Raw genomic sequence first — 15,307 nt, 5'->3', positions numbered from 1 at the left:
CTACGTCACAAATAATTGAGCTTGAAGAGTTGTCAAGTTAAAGCATTCAACACAGCAATTCATGGAGGTTTGTTTAAATGTGATAACTCAAAATCTTATTATTTCGAGTTACCAAGTTGTAGTATGAAGGTGGCGGTAAAATCTGACATCTTGTGTTAGTCTTAGTCATTTTTTTTTAAATCACGATCTATTTGATTACTTTCTTTTCTACCTGAAAGGAGCTATATTATGTCAGAATTTTTTTCTAGCAGTGTGTGTTTGTCACCGAAGCTAATTTGAATAGTCTCGTTTCATTATCATTCGGGATATTTTTCGGGAATCTTCGGAAATTTTTACTTTCTTTTAAACTGGCCTATTATTCTTTACCTTGGCTTGGTTTTAAAGTCTTCTATTATTATCAGAATCTTGTTTCTGGGTACGTTTTCACAAGCCTCTTCTAGTTTCTCGTAGAAGTCTAATTTATTTGTATTCATTTATCTTCTGTTGAATAGTATACGTTTAGTATTGACATACTGGCTTGAGTGTGGTTGATTTTGTAACATCATAGATCAATTGGTGAAAACAATAATTTCTCTCAAATCCTTGACTCTGTTTGTTAGTTTTTTACCGATCATAAATGCAGATTAATTTTTTCTCTACTTATTTTCTCCAGAATAATACAGTGTGAGGTTTTTATTTTCTATTTTCCCTCAATTGTTCATCTTATTTCCTGAAGTGCTTAGATATATAGTTCAGTTTGATGTCAACAAAGTACCTAAATTTATGTTTTAATATTCCTCAGCACTTTTTCTTTAATTGGCAATGTTCTATCAAGAGAGATGAGAGCGAGTTATAATTTTGTTTTACTTGTACAAACAGAGTAAAAAAGTTCTATCTCATCAAACATTTTGCTGATTCAAATTTTAATTGTTTAAATTATCAAACCGCTTAACAACATCATCTTTTTAACCGGATACAGATTTTTAAATAATTTGATAAGATTCAAGTTTCGGTGTCTACACTAGGTTTTTTGTTCACAATTAGTAAATTAGTCAAGTTAAAAAAATTGTTTAAGGGAAAAAGTTGATTTTTTCAATTTCTTTAAAAATTGTTTTAAACAAATTATAACTAATTTTAGCATTAACAAAATCTTTGTTTGATGGTATCTTCCTATTTTTTTTTAACAATTCTTTAACTCTCTTTAGATTTTCTGAGTAACTATTGTTTCACCAATTTGGGCATTAATTTACAAGTTTGTAATGGAGGTATTTAAAGCGTATATTTATTGTATCGGAATTGAAATACAAGTGAACTACAAACGGTACGTCCATGAATGAATTCTTTGTATTACCTATAATAGGATTGACTATGTTTTTCAAATGTTTTATATGCTTCCATAATAAAATTAAGTATTTTCAATTATCTTTTTGTTTATAATACAACAACAACTTAGCTCTCTTAAACCCTACTTTCGAACTCACCTAAAATCGTACACAGAGGAATCACTTAATGAAACAATAGATCGCTTTATCTAACAGGAACAAGATCTTAATGCCGAACGAATCTTTGTTTACTACAGAGCAACTAAAATTCTAGAGTACGGCCGCTACGAGGTCGGCCCCCTCCCCATTCACCCTGTAGCTCAAAAAAAAATTGGCCGTTTCATTTATGTGTGCTAAAAACAGATTTATTTTCATTGAGAAGAAATTTGTCAAGCATCCTTCCCTAAAGAAAAAATATAGCAAGATTCTGATGAAGTATATTGAGCTAGGACACAGAAGAGAAGTCCCTCTGACCCTTTGAGACCTGAAATTTGAAAATAATTATTTTGTCCCACATTTAGGAATTTTAAGAGACTAAATTTCTACTACGAAACTGAGAGTCGTTTTTGACTTTTCGGTCAAGTCCACTTTGACTCTCTTTCTAAAAGATATCACTCTCCGTGTCCCAAGGTTCAGCCCGAACTGTTTGAAATTCTTACCAGATTTCGAACTCATAAATTTGCATTTACTACTTATATAACGAAAATGTATGGGCAGGTAAAACTGGACCCATCCTTTCACTTTATATAGAACACTTTGTGGAGAAAAACTGCCCAAGACCAATTATCTTGCATTGAACTAACTACAGTTTCATTTGGTCAAAAAATGTTTCATATCTATTATAGGTATGTATTATTATTGTACATAAATTTATTTAAAAAAAAATAATGAGTTTTGTGAAATAAATTGAAACATTCCAGACCAAACCTAGGACTATTTTAGGACAGAAATACTGAACCACGAGAATACAGCTTGAGACATTATATATATACATATATATATATATATATATATATATATATATATATATATATATATATATATATATATATGTATATATATATACATATATATATATATATATATATATATATATATATATGTATATATATATATATATATATACATATATATATATATATATATATATATATATATATATATATATATATATATATATAGATATATACATAAATATAGTATAGAAATAATTTGTTTATGTTAATTATTTTTGTTATTGTTATGCGAAGTTGTAACAAAAATTGTATAAGTGGGCTTTTGTGGTCAGCACCAATTTAACAAGAAAGGGAGTTGGCAGATGTCGTGCCCAATGTAACAAAAATAGAAGAGATGTTCTCACAACACAATATTTTGAGACTTAATGCCGCTTGGCTAGCAGGCTATGCCAGAGGAAGATCAATTAATTGGGGCGCCAGGAAAATATCAAGGATACTTCCTAAAAAATATTGTATTGTTGTAATTGTTTCTTTAATTAATTTATGAAAATAGAGAAAAACTAATAAAACAGATATTATGTACACCCAATTTAATCCCTGCTTTATAATCGAAAACATACAATTTATGTTACCACCCTTTACCTATTAGGTACAGCCTAAACCTAACTTTTAATATATTGACATCCTTAATTATGAATTACAAACCCATGTATGTAAACCTTAGCATTAAATTATAACAATATAAAAAAAATAAAACCCCTAGCTTTAAAAGTATAACCTACTCGCGTATTAAAAAATATTTCTACATTTCGGCATTCGATTAAAAAAAAAAATATCGCAAGTAACACGAAAAACTATTCTGACGAATTAGTCCTGTGACATATATTTATATAAAAAAATAACTCTCCGGTTACATGTATACACAAATACCCTACAAAGAGATCTGAAGGGGTACTACAGCCTTCCCTGGTATTATGTTTTAATTATGTTTAATTAAAATATATTGAATGATTATTATTATTATATTATTAATATTTATATTCGGCAATTTAAGTAAGTAAATAATAAAAGCAATTAAATTAAAGACAAAGGTGTTGAGATCCTACAGTCGATTTCCAACTTCTGGTAGGGACGGCACTGGAGAGAATTCTCATCCAAACCAATAGTTAAGTTCGGTGGCTTAATTGAAAGGGAAAAATAAACCAAATGCGTGTTACAGCCTAACCAAAACAACAACTAAAAAATTATTTCCTATCCCTATTTGACTTCCGATGAATATTCAACCTAATATCGCATACGGTGGTATGTCGCGGATACCAATTAGGGGAGTGGTGGGATGGTTGATCCCTGTTTTAGTGTTTAAAGATTATTTCGGACCATAATAGTTATTTTCTTAATTTCTTCAACAGGTTCATAATGTGGTTATCTCCTTCCACTGGGTGTTCACCTAGAATCTTTTTCTTGTAGAAAAAATAAGTTAGATCAGTTCTTGTAAAACACTAGTGCGGTTCAAGAACCCCTGTTCATCAAGGATACTTGATCCCCGTGAGGGGGCTAATTGATCCCTGGGATACAGTATCCCACCTATGATGCATAGCATAAGTAATTATTGCCAACTATGAAAGGTAATTAAATTAAAAAATGAAACAAATTAAACTACCCAATTTATTAAATAAAAACATAAAATACAAAAATAAATTGAGCCAAAAAAAGAACAATTATTTAGAAAACGTTAGCATCAAATCTATGGTTAAATTTTATAATACAGCAGTCCTGGGCGTTGTGCTTTTGTACGTCTGTCCGGTCCACTTCGCTGACGTCCTCTACTGTTGGAAAAGTGAAACAGCTTCCTTCTAGTCCCTTCCGCCTTAAGAATTTAGCTTTCAATGTATTTTCTTTCAGGCACAAAACTTTTCCAACATAAAACTTCATTATTTTTTTAGTACAAAACTTGACTAAAACGTAGTCGTCTGGCTCAGGATCCGTGTCATTAACAAGCTCATCATCTCAAAGGAAATCAGAGCCACCGCTGCTATCTGGAAGGCTGGGAATATCATCCTCCTCTTCATCAGCGAATCGAAAAGTTCAGTGGTTCTAAGTGTTTTTGAAGCTTTTCTGCTCTCTTCCTATTGATTGCAGCTTTCTTAAGAGCAAGTTCTTTAATTTCCGCTTTTTCAGGGGTATCAGTGAGGATGCGAGAGCGCCCCATGTTTTCTACCTCGAGAAGATTGGGCACTAGGTGCTGCCTTGAGATAGGGCATGATGTCTTGTGGAGAAAAATGTTTCACAGACATTATATCGGATGTTGAAGTGCAAGGGCCCCAGACAACGTTGGTTCTATAGAAATTGATGTACTAGCACTAGGCGTTGGCTGTATTGGATTCAGAACTGATCAAATGTTTCCGATCTAGGCTTGGCTGAGCGAAATGAACAAAGTGTTCCGAAAACTTCAGAAAACCAGAGCAAGTCATCCATCCACTGGGATGTTATTGCATTGCTGCCAGGAGGTGCATAGCTTAGAAACCTGTCCTGCCAGTTTTTTCTGGGAAATATCATGTAAGCAGGTATGTGACCCCCTGCAGAATTAATGCCAGCACACACCGTAACCAGTTCGCCTCGTTCTGCAGATGTAATTTTGCCCACCTGCTTCGACCCTTTCACAGCAATTATTTTAGCAGGTGTGTGTACTGTAGTAAGGCCAGTTTCGTCAATATTCCATATACATTCAGAAGGAAACTGGTACCGTGTATAAACATTTGTTAATTGATTAACAGAGAAGAATGTACCAATTGTGTGACGATTAAAAGCTGAGCTTCGTGCCAAGCTTGTGGCTTCTGGTGTCCTTAATGACAGCGTAGGGTTTCCATCAAGAAAACCTCGGTACCAGTCGCGGCCAGCTTGCTTTGTTTTATTCCAGGCAGGGGAATATGATATCCTATTTGTTGCAGCTTAGGAGTATGCCAAAACCGTAATATATCTTAAACATATCTTTCGAAAACATACCAAGTTCTTTTTCTTGGTCAAGCGAAAAAACCTGGCGCACATTGTAGCCTGGGAGAGATATCATGTTTTTTCTGCACAACCTCTTCAGTGTCATGACATTTATTCTGAACTGCCTAGCGGATGCTTTGTAGCTTCCTCCATTTTTTACCGCATTTTCAGCCGCTTTAACATTTGCTGCATCAGGTGGAACTCTTTTCGTTGCTCATATTTTAGTTGAGTACTTACGTGACACCTGAAAAAATAAACATGAATAAAATTAATTACATTAAACACGAGATTAAAGAAACACAAAGTGGGATACTTGATCCTGGGATCAAGTATCCTCCATTTAATAGAACCAACTATCCCTGCAATTACATGTTTCTAACAAGTGCAAGTTTTAGGTTAAAACAGTTACAATTCAAATATTAATGTTTTAGTATTTAGTTGACAAATGTACAAATGTTTCACCTATTTGGGCAGTATAATTATAAACTAAACGAATTAAAGTTGTTATAACTTACCTCGCACGCGTAAAATAAACTTTCAATGTCATAAAATAGAATAATTTTGATTAAAATGCCAAGCGTATTCTGAAGTAGCAGCCATTTGTCAAAACAAAGTAAACAGTATGGTCCTTACCCAAGTAGGACAACAAAATAGTAGTAGGATATCATTGGGCGCCAAATTTAAATGGGGATCAAGTCTCACCGGGATCAACTATCCCACCTCTCCCCTACTGAACAAACTTCTACTCCTTTCCCTTCTAAATAACTAAATACAACTTTGCTCTGCAACTGAAACCATTCCTCTTCAAAAAAAAACAAAACGAATTCTTAAAACTTTATGTCTAACTATTATGGCTCATAAAAGACTATTGATGTTTAAATTATAGTTAGACAATGACGAACGTTACAAAGTCAAACCTGATAAAACCTAATTTTAATAATATTTTTAAGTTCTTACAAGCATTTAACCTCTAAACGTTCTGCGGAAGTGTTAGAAATACTAGATAAATTTTATTATAGCAGGTGTTCAATTTACGTATATCCGGCCTAACCTTGATAATGAAAACTGTTGAATATTTAATTTAAACTTTTATTATTAAAGTCTTATGGTCCCACTTAAGATATGTATTGGAATTTGGTAAAGAGATTATTTTAAGATAAAATTTTACTATATATTAAACAATATCTGGACTATTGAGGCAATAAAGTTCTCATTTTGGGTCACACTCAAATTATGATAAATATCGCTATCCTCCTGTCAGCCTGTAAGTTATTCAAGGTTTTGTAATGTATTTTAATTTTATTTACCAAACTTTCGTTTTACATAATAATATAAAATGTGTTTTTAACATTTAATTTTTTTCTAATTTCATTTAGGGTCCTAATTTCATAATTTAAAATCTTTAATTTAATTTTTTTAATTTAACACTAAAAGATACAAAACGGACACATTGGTGAATATTAATTTGCTATTTCCATATATTATGCAGTTTATTTACTTCTTAAGTACCCATTCCTTTCATTAGAAATTCGTTATAATATATTTATGTTAAGCTTCATTACCGATTTTTTTCCAGCAACTCATTAAATATAATTTATTTATTAATATATTTAATATGTTTGTCTTAAATTTGGTTATACATATTAGCATACACGATTCACTAAACCCACTGCCGACTGTTAGTTATTTTGTGCTACGTTTGTGAAATTTTGACATTGACTGGAAGTTACTTTATAGCCAAGTACGAGTGTTAGCCACCATACTATCATTAGGGTAGAGACACTATAATTACACTCCTTTTTACTCTGTTTAGGCTAACTGAGTTGGCCTTAGACTCCAGCACAGATCAGAGGTAATGGAAGTCGATAAAACCTCACCAGCTACAGGGGGTCATGTAAGATGCCCCCATTTTCAGTTTTTATTAATCAACAAAGTTAACAGTCTATTGCATTTACCTTTATAAACACCATGAGGATTGTTTTTTAATACTGATGTCCTTCCAATGTTTTTATGTGGCCATACAATGTTTTTAACAACTTTTTATTAAACTGATGATGGAATGATTCAATTCCGAAAAGATCTTCTTTAAAATAAAAATTTTAAGCTTTTAATAAGCATTTTTTATACCTTAATACACACGAACACCACGTGTTTTGTATTCAACAGGTATACTAGCCACTCCTGGATATCTCCACTTCATGGTTTGTTCCAGTTTCACTTTTAGCAGTATTCTTTCTTTTCAATTGCATCTCTTTCTACTTTGACAACTCTATGTACCTGCTTAATTGTTCCATGTTGTTGCCTGAATCCAAACTGATAATCAGGTATTAACTTTTGTCTGTCGATTATAGAATTCATTCTTTGAAGGAGTATCCTCTCAAATATCTTAGAGATAATGGGAAACAAACTGATTGGACGATATGATGATAGTGCGTGTGGATCTTTATTTGGTTTCGGTATTAGAATAATTTGTGCCATTTTCCATTGAAACGGAAAATAGCTTTAGTATAACGTTAAATATGTACATAACCAGCCGAAATCCTGCTTCGGGTAAATTTTTGCAGATTTTTCCCGATATTATATATAGTCTGCATTAAATACATCTTTTACATAGGTCATAATCCTCTAAAATAACGGACGTTTTTTTTTTCAAGATTTCTCGTTTTCGGCATTAACATTAGCGGATTCGCGAGATATTGTCCTAAAAGAAATATTGTGCCGACGACGAAATCTTTTTAACCAACCATTCGATGCCTTGAAGATAGGCAGTCCTAGGCATTGCTTAACTTCGAGGGCTTTGGCTTGAATTATATGCCCAGATATTGGCAAATTCATATTTTAAGCCTCACAAAACCAATTAAAACAGCTTAATCCAGAGCAAGTTCCTCGGTTTTAGGAAATTTTCTTTTTTGGTCAGCGTACCTTATTGAAACAATTTTTTGGCCTCTCCTTTATTTTGTATGCTACTGTATGTATATGTATATATTGAGTATGTATACTTATGCCACTTTTTTCACTTAATTTCGTATGGTCGCCTCAGATCTTTTCTGTAGAATATAATAGGATCTCGTAACTAATATTAAAAATATTAAAGGAGAAATAAATAAAAACAAAATACCACTATTAAAAAGTCAATAAAGTCCGTATGATAAAAGTGATAAAATGGACCCGTCTTAGGAGGTCTAAGTGTCTGAAGAGCTCATAACCATAACCATGGGTCAATAAAATACTAAAGAATATATAATGTATGTTTGAAATTTAAAGTTACACATAAATAAAATTTTAGTTTAATATTAATATTGAAAATATTAAACTAAATGTCAGACCAAATACTTAATATGTCGGGATGATATCTTGATGATATCATGATTGTGTGTTGTTTTTTTTTAAACGAATCGCGAACTATAATTTTTCTGATGGATATTCCCAAGGTAAAGATAATTTTATGTAATTATGAACCAACGAATGACTCCAATAAAGTCGTTCTAAGAAAACACATCAAGAATATTGACAACATAAGTATAATTAGTTTGTTTAATTTTTAAAACTAGTATTTTGAAAATGATTTTCGACCTGTAAATGAATAAAGTAGGTTCAATTTTATAATTGTGGTTAATTGCTTTGTATGAAATTTAACACATTTTTTTTTTCGATCGATAATTCATCCCTTGTTTCTTTTCAGTTGTGGCCCTAGCAGTAGCTGGACCTGTAGAACAAAGTCCAGAAATTGAATTTGTTAAAAATGGAATTAGTGGACAGGGAACAACAACGCGTTATTGGGATTGTTGCAAACCTTCTTGCTCATGGAAAGAAAACATTAAAACTCCAAACATGGTACCAGTTTCGTCTTGTGATAAAACAGGAATAACTAAACTCAGTGCAAGCACAAAATCAGGTAAACAATACGTTTTCATATCATTTTAGTAACCCAGTTTAGAATTATAATAATATATTATAAACTTCTATTATAGGTTGTGATGGAGGAAATGCTTTTATGTGCAACAGTCAACAACCCTGGGCTGTAAACAGTACAATGGCATATGGTTTTGGTGCTGCATCTTTCAGTGGAGGAGTTGATGTTAACTTATGTTGCGCTTGTTTCTTGCTCAGCTTTACCGATCAACTTACAAACAAGAAAATGATCGTACAGGTAAGATTTAATTTTATATATGTTTAGGTATTCTACAGTATTTACTGCCTTCCCTCGCTCAACTGTGTCCATCTCCCTCTGTTGTTCCATTCTCCATCGTTTAGGCCCCTCTTAATCATGGCGTCGTCTACTTCGTTCCTCCAGGATTTCTTGGGTCGTCCTCTTTTCCTCCTTCCTATGGGGCTCCATTCGGTTATTCTCTTTATCCATCTGCTGTCGCTAGTTTTTCTTACATGTCCATACCACTTTAGTTTTTTTGTTTTATATATGTTAGTATGTCTGTTTCTATTGATGTTCTTTGCTTTATTTCGTCATTACTTTTCATATCCATTCTTGTTACTCTGCAGCATCTTCGTTGGCATTCCATCTCTATTGCTATTATCTTACTGCTCTTTTTCTTGTTTATGATCCAATTTTCAGCCCCATATGTTATAATACTTCGCACTAATGTTTTATAAATTTGTGTTTTTGTCTACATATTTAGGTGTCTATCCCACCATACTAAGTTAAGTTGTCGGATTGTTGTTCTTGTTTGTCCTAATCTTTGTGTAATTTCTTCCTCTGTTGTTGCCTTTTTCGTGATTATAAACCCCAAGTATTTGAATTTATCCTTTCCTTTGATTGGTACGTTGTCATCAATCTGTAGATCTGCTATGTCTTCTTCACTTGTAGATAGGTACTCTGTTTTCGCTAGGTTAATATCTTGGCCAGCCTTGGTATATTCTTCATCATGTAGCTGCGGTCGTCTTAGTCTTGTGCAATCACTACTTGATCGTCTGCAAAGCTTTAATTTAACAATAGAAAATACTCCTTGTATAACACATTTATTTATAGGTTACAAATACTGGTTCTGATCTAAGCAGAAATCACTTTGACATTGCTCTTCCCGGAGGTGGTGTTGGATTCTTCAACCAAGGTTGTCACAACCAATGGAACGCTCCATGGACCGGGTGGGGTGACCAATATGGTGGTGTTCACAGCAAATCTGAGTGTTCAACTCTGCCTAAAAATCTGCAAGCTGGATGTAACTTCAGATTTGATTTCTACCAAAATGCTAACAATCCAAACATGAATTTCCAGCAAGTCAAATGTCCTGCTGAAATCGTTGCCAAAACTGGTTGCAGTCTTTAAATATAATATTTATAACTATTAGTTTAAAAGTTCACTATTTTTAATAAATGATATATTTTACTGTACAATGTATACTTAACTAAATTGAATATCCGCATGTCGACATATTTAGAAGTGTTTCTCAAGAGATATGAAGAAACTTAACGACTTAACTTCTTCTTCTTTTTGTGGTGCCGTACGCTACGCTACCTGTAGGCGTTCATGCTGGTTGGTATGCGTATAAATTCTTTTATTATTTTTATATCGCATCAGTTTCTTATGTCTCTGAACCATAAGTTTCGTTTGGAACATGGTCCTGTCCGACCTTCAATTTTGCCATTAAGATAATTTTTAAAATATTATACCTGTTGCCTCTGAAAATATTTTGCTGTTTAACGATGTTTGAAAGCTCTCTTTGAGTATTATTTTTTCTTAAAACATCTTCTTTATGATTGCTTTATTGAATACCACAAAGCGTTCGATACAGTAAATCACGACAAACTGATAGAGAAATTAAAAAATATTGGAATAGACACCTATAATCCAAGACGTATAAGCAATCTTCAGTCTATCCCTACATAGGCAGGAGAATCCGGTGATATCACAATCAAACGTGGAATCCGACAGGGATGTATATTTACTATCACCCCTGTTCAACATATACTCTGAGGAAATCTTTAAAAAAGCCGTAGGGGATGTTGAAGTCGGAGTTCGAATTAACAGAGAATGTTTTGATAACATTAGATACGCGGCCGATACGGTGGTATTTGCTGACAGTTATGAAGCCTTCCAGAACTTAATAAATAGAATCACAGAAGTAGAGATATAGTCAGAGGTATGGACTTTCTCTAAACATTAAGAAAACAAAATATATGATGATCTTTAAGAACAGCAATTTGGAAGAATCAGTATGAATGGTTAACCAATACAATGAGTAAAAACGTACACCTACCTTGGTACGAACGTCAACGAGAATTGGGACAATTTCTTAGAAATTAAATGTAGGATATAGAAAGCAAGATCTGGATTTCAAAGAATGGCTAATCTATTAAAATGTCATGATTCATCAATACCCATAAAAATGAGGTTACCACGATGTTATATTTTTCCTATACTGTTGTACGAAGTGAGTTGTGTACTCTCGAGAGCTTTCATAGCATTAGATAACATTAGTGCTTTGAGATCTCACAATATCCTTCTCTTGGGGTTCCAGAACAGAAATAAGGAACTCCATATCTGAGAGAAAAAAAGACATTTTGAAATCTTTAGCACTAGGAAATAGGCAAAATTTTGGACCCAAAGACAAAAGTTTTTTGATATTATAAGGAAAATTAATATCAGTTAGACTTTTGAACCATTTTTTGAAAATTGATCTACTTTTATTTTGTTAAATTTTTTAATTATCACTTACTTTCTACATAAAACAAGTAAAGAAGGACATTTTTTAAACACAATATACAATGAGTGCAAACAATTTTTAAAATCACATCCAGAAATTTACATTGTTAGGAGTGCCAAGGGAAATGTAACAGTGGCAATGTATACGAATGATTACATTGAAAAAAGTAATAGTTTACTGAATGACAAAAAAAGTTACATCAAACTTAAGAACAGTCCGGTGTGCATCTTCCAACAAAAAGCAAACAAGCTGGTTTCGGATTTAGCTTCTTCCAAATCTATAACAACAGAGGTTGCAAAATCCATAAAAAAATTACAATGCAGTTGCACTAAGGTTTTATACACTACCTAAAGTTCACAAACTCACTTTTTCAATGAGGCCTATTGTCTCTTCCATTGATGCTCCCAATAGTAAACTTGCTAAACACCTTACAGATATTCTCACAATTTCCTACAAAGAATTCAATGAATTCTATATTAGAGATTCTTTCACTTTTAGTAAATTCATTAACAATGTTAAAGTTCAGACTATTTATATATTCATTATTTTAGATGTTGTGTCACTGTATACAAACTTACCACTAGATGCTATTCTGAACAGCATCAAAAATAACTGGAACAGCATCTCTTTGCATACCAAGATCAGTTTAGATGATTTCATAAGAATTTTAACATTTATATTTGACTCTAACATCTTTTTGTTCAATAATAATTTTTTTAAACAAATATTTGATACTCCAATGGGCAGTAAAATACCCCCAATACTATATAACTTTGTTTTCTATGTTTGTTACTATATCTTTGTTACTATATACCTTCATCGTGGCAGTGATGGCATTCTAAGAACGGAGTGGTATCGTAAACCTTGTTTTAGTAACCGTTTCATAAATTTTCATTGTCAACATCCATCCAAGATGAAAACAAATTTGGTTTTGGAATTAAAAACTAGAGTTACTACATGTACTTGTACTTGTCACACATCGATTTCAGGGACAAGGGACTAAAAAATTTGAGATCTGTACTACTAGAGAACTCCTACCCCATAGGGCTTTTAAATAAACTCATTTTTGGTTCTCCTTTTCCTTCGAAATTTTCTAACAACCAAAATTTTCATAACAATGAGGTCCGACAATTTACATTGACATACAACACTTCAATAATATCATCTAAAAAAACTCAGGGTTCCTTACCCTACATTCCAGTCCTGACACCTAAGCTAATGAACATTCTCAAAAATGTTAATGGCTTGAAAATTACAACTAGAAACATGAGTTCAATTTCGAGGATTCCTGTATTTTGGCAAAAGAAAAAAACCGTGCAAAACGTAATGTGTTTCATAAAATCTAGTACATCTTTCATTAATAAAAAGTCTGACATAGATAAATTGAGCAACATTTATTGTTATTTACTAGAAAAAATCAAAAATAAAATAAATATTAACTTCTACATATTCTTGTATGCATAACTGGTTGCATACCATTAAGACAGGTTTAATAATTAAAAATCAAAACAACTCAATATGGGCCTTTTATTTCTTGAAAAATAAAATAAATAAATAAAATACAATATTAAGAACAACTAATTACATTTTAATCACAATTGTTTTTTCTTTCTGTTCTCCATGTATTAGAGTTAAAACATACTATCAAAAGATGTCATGACATACACTAAGTTTTACTATCCTGACCAAAATTTTTAGAATGTATTGTCCATTATTATATTTTATATTTGTGTTATTAATGTTGAGTGTCAAAGTTTATTTTAAATAATCTCAACGACTAGTAAGTTGTACTGACGAATTATGATATTTTGTAAATATTTACACATTTTTTATATATATACAGGGTGGTCCTAAAGTAATTGTACAAACAGAAACCATAGATTCTGCACTTTAAAATATTACGATTTAAGCCAACTTGCTTTAATAAAATGTTGATATTAAGAAAGATACAGGGTGTTAAAATGGAAATTTAAAATTCTATTTTTCGCTATAACTTTTACGTTTGTAAATATTTTTGGACAAAAATTTATAATTGGACGCTTTTAAGTAGGATAAATTATAATTTTATACATAAATTAATGTTACTGATAGATGGCGCCACATATGCCACAGGTGTGGCATAGCTTTTTTGCTCTTAAAGTTACCTCTATTTGTGTTAAAAAATATTAAACATACATTATTTTTACAAAGAAAAGGTATACTTGTTAGTAACCTCAAAATTTAACCGTTTTCGAGATAATCGCATTTTATAAGTCAGCTGCCTCATAATTCTTAGTTGTGATATTTGTGCGGTAAAGCACTCAATACCTGTAGATAAGCATAATTCATAGTTTATTCTTATTAAAACAACTCAAAGATGATAATGTAACATTACAAAATTTTTGTTATGGCTGCTAAATGTCTTAATGGAGAAAATATTCTTCATCTTCTTCTTTAGGTGCCGTGTCCGTATTCAGACGCTGGCCGTCATCATGTATACAATTTCCCTTTTCTATCGATTCTTAAATTTCTATACCTACTGGCGTTGTATTACTTTTTCCCTATTGTAAAATGCTGAAAAACCAAAATATATGGTTTATGTAAGATGGTACACCACCACATTCTAGAGAGAAGGCGTTGAGAACATAGTTAAATATACCTTTTCTGAACGTTGGATTGGACGTGGCAGTCATATTCCTTGGCAATGTGGTGAGATATTGATATAATTATTTAATTTATAAAAAAACCCAAAATAATACTTATTATTCATTACGTAAATTGTTGTTTACCCATTTTTATTATGACAAATGTCATCGTCCTTAATGATCTCCTTCAAAAGCAAAAATCATTCAAATTATGATAGCCTTTCTCCTCTCGATAAACTGAATCTCTCGTTGGCCCGAGTGAAAAATGACTCTTGGAATATCTTCTCTTTACGATAAACTGAATCTCTCGTTGGCCTGAACAGTGACTCTTGGAATATAAGTAGGAAAATATGACTTACAATATTTTGCTGCTTCAGCTTCTGTCAGATACACTAACTCCACAAAACTCACTAACATTCAACACTACTGCTTGCTACTTCTTTGGAACCACCAGAGAACAATCACTGTTCCTCTTTCAGACTTGGAAAATCAACTGACTATATCCTTTTCTCTCTCCTCAATCTCGCTAAACTTTTTCCTACATACTTATCCCGCCTCTTTCAATCTCCGCCAATCACAACTCGTCACAATTCCCCCATTTTTTCATTTCGATAACAAACAAATTTTTACCTATACTTATAAATTTCCTAAAACTTATTTACAAATAATATTTTTCTATAATTCTTAAAAACTAACAAAAAACCACTTTCTATAATCCCTTCTATTGTCTTTAATCACTGCATTAATGTATTTTGAAAAAACCCCGTTCAATTGTC

At 32.1% G+C, this 15,307-nt stretch overlaps 1 protein-coding gene across 1 annotated transcript; it reads left to right on the top strand.

The window, feature by feature from the left end:
- Positions 1 to 6,460: 6,460 nt before the first annotated feature.
- On the top strand, positions 6,461 to 10,582 carry LOC140433423 (endoglucanase-like). The gene is made up of 4 exons (XM_072521432.1): positions 6,461 to 6,512; positions 8,931 to 9,143; positions 9,220 to 9,398; positions 10,233 to 10,582. Exons 1-4 carry the CDS (start codon positions 6,482 to 6,484, stop codon positions 10,527 to 10,529), a joined length of 720 nt encoding a protein of 239 aa, XP_072377533.1. The 5' UTR covers positions 6,461 to 6,481; the 3' UTR covers positions 10,530 to 10,582.
- The last annotated feature ends 4,725 nt before the right edge of the window (positions 10,583 to 15,307 follow it).

This window comes from Diabrotica undecimpunctata, chromosome 2 (genome assembly GCF_040954645.1).
Source record: "Diabrotica undecimpunctata isolate CICGRU chromosome 2, icDiaUnde3, whole genome shotgun sequence".
In the NCBI taxonomy this organism is placed as follows: Eukaryota; Metazoa; Arthropoda; class Insecta; order Coleoptera; family Chrysomelidae; genus Diabrotica; species Diabrotica undecimpunctata.
This window is presented reverse-complemented; position numbering and strand designations above follow the sequence as displayed.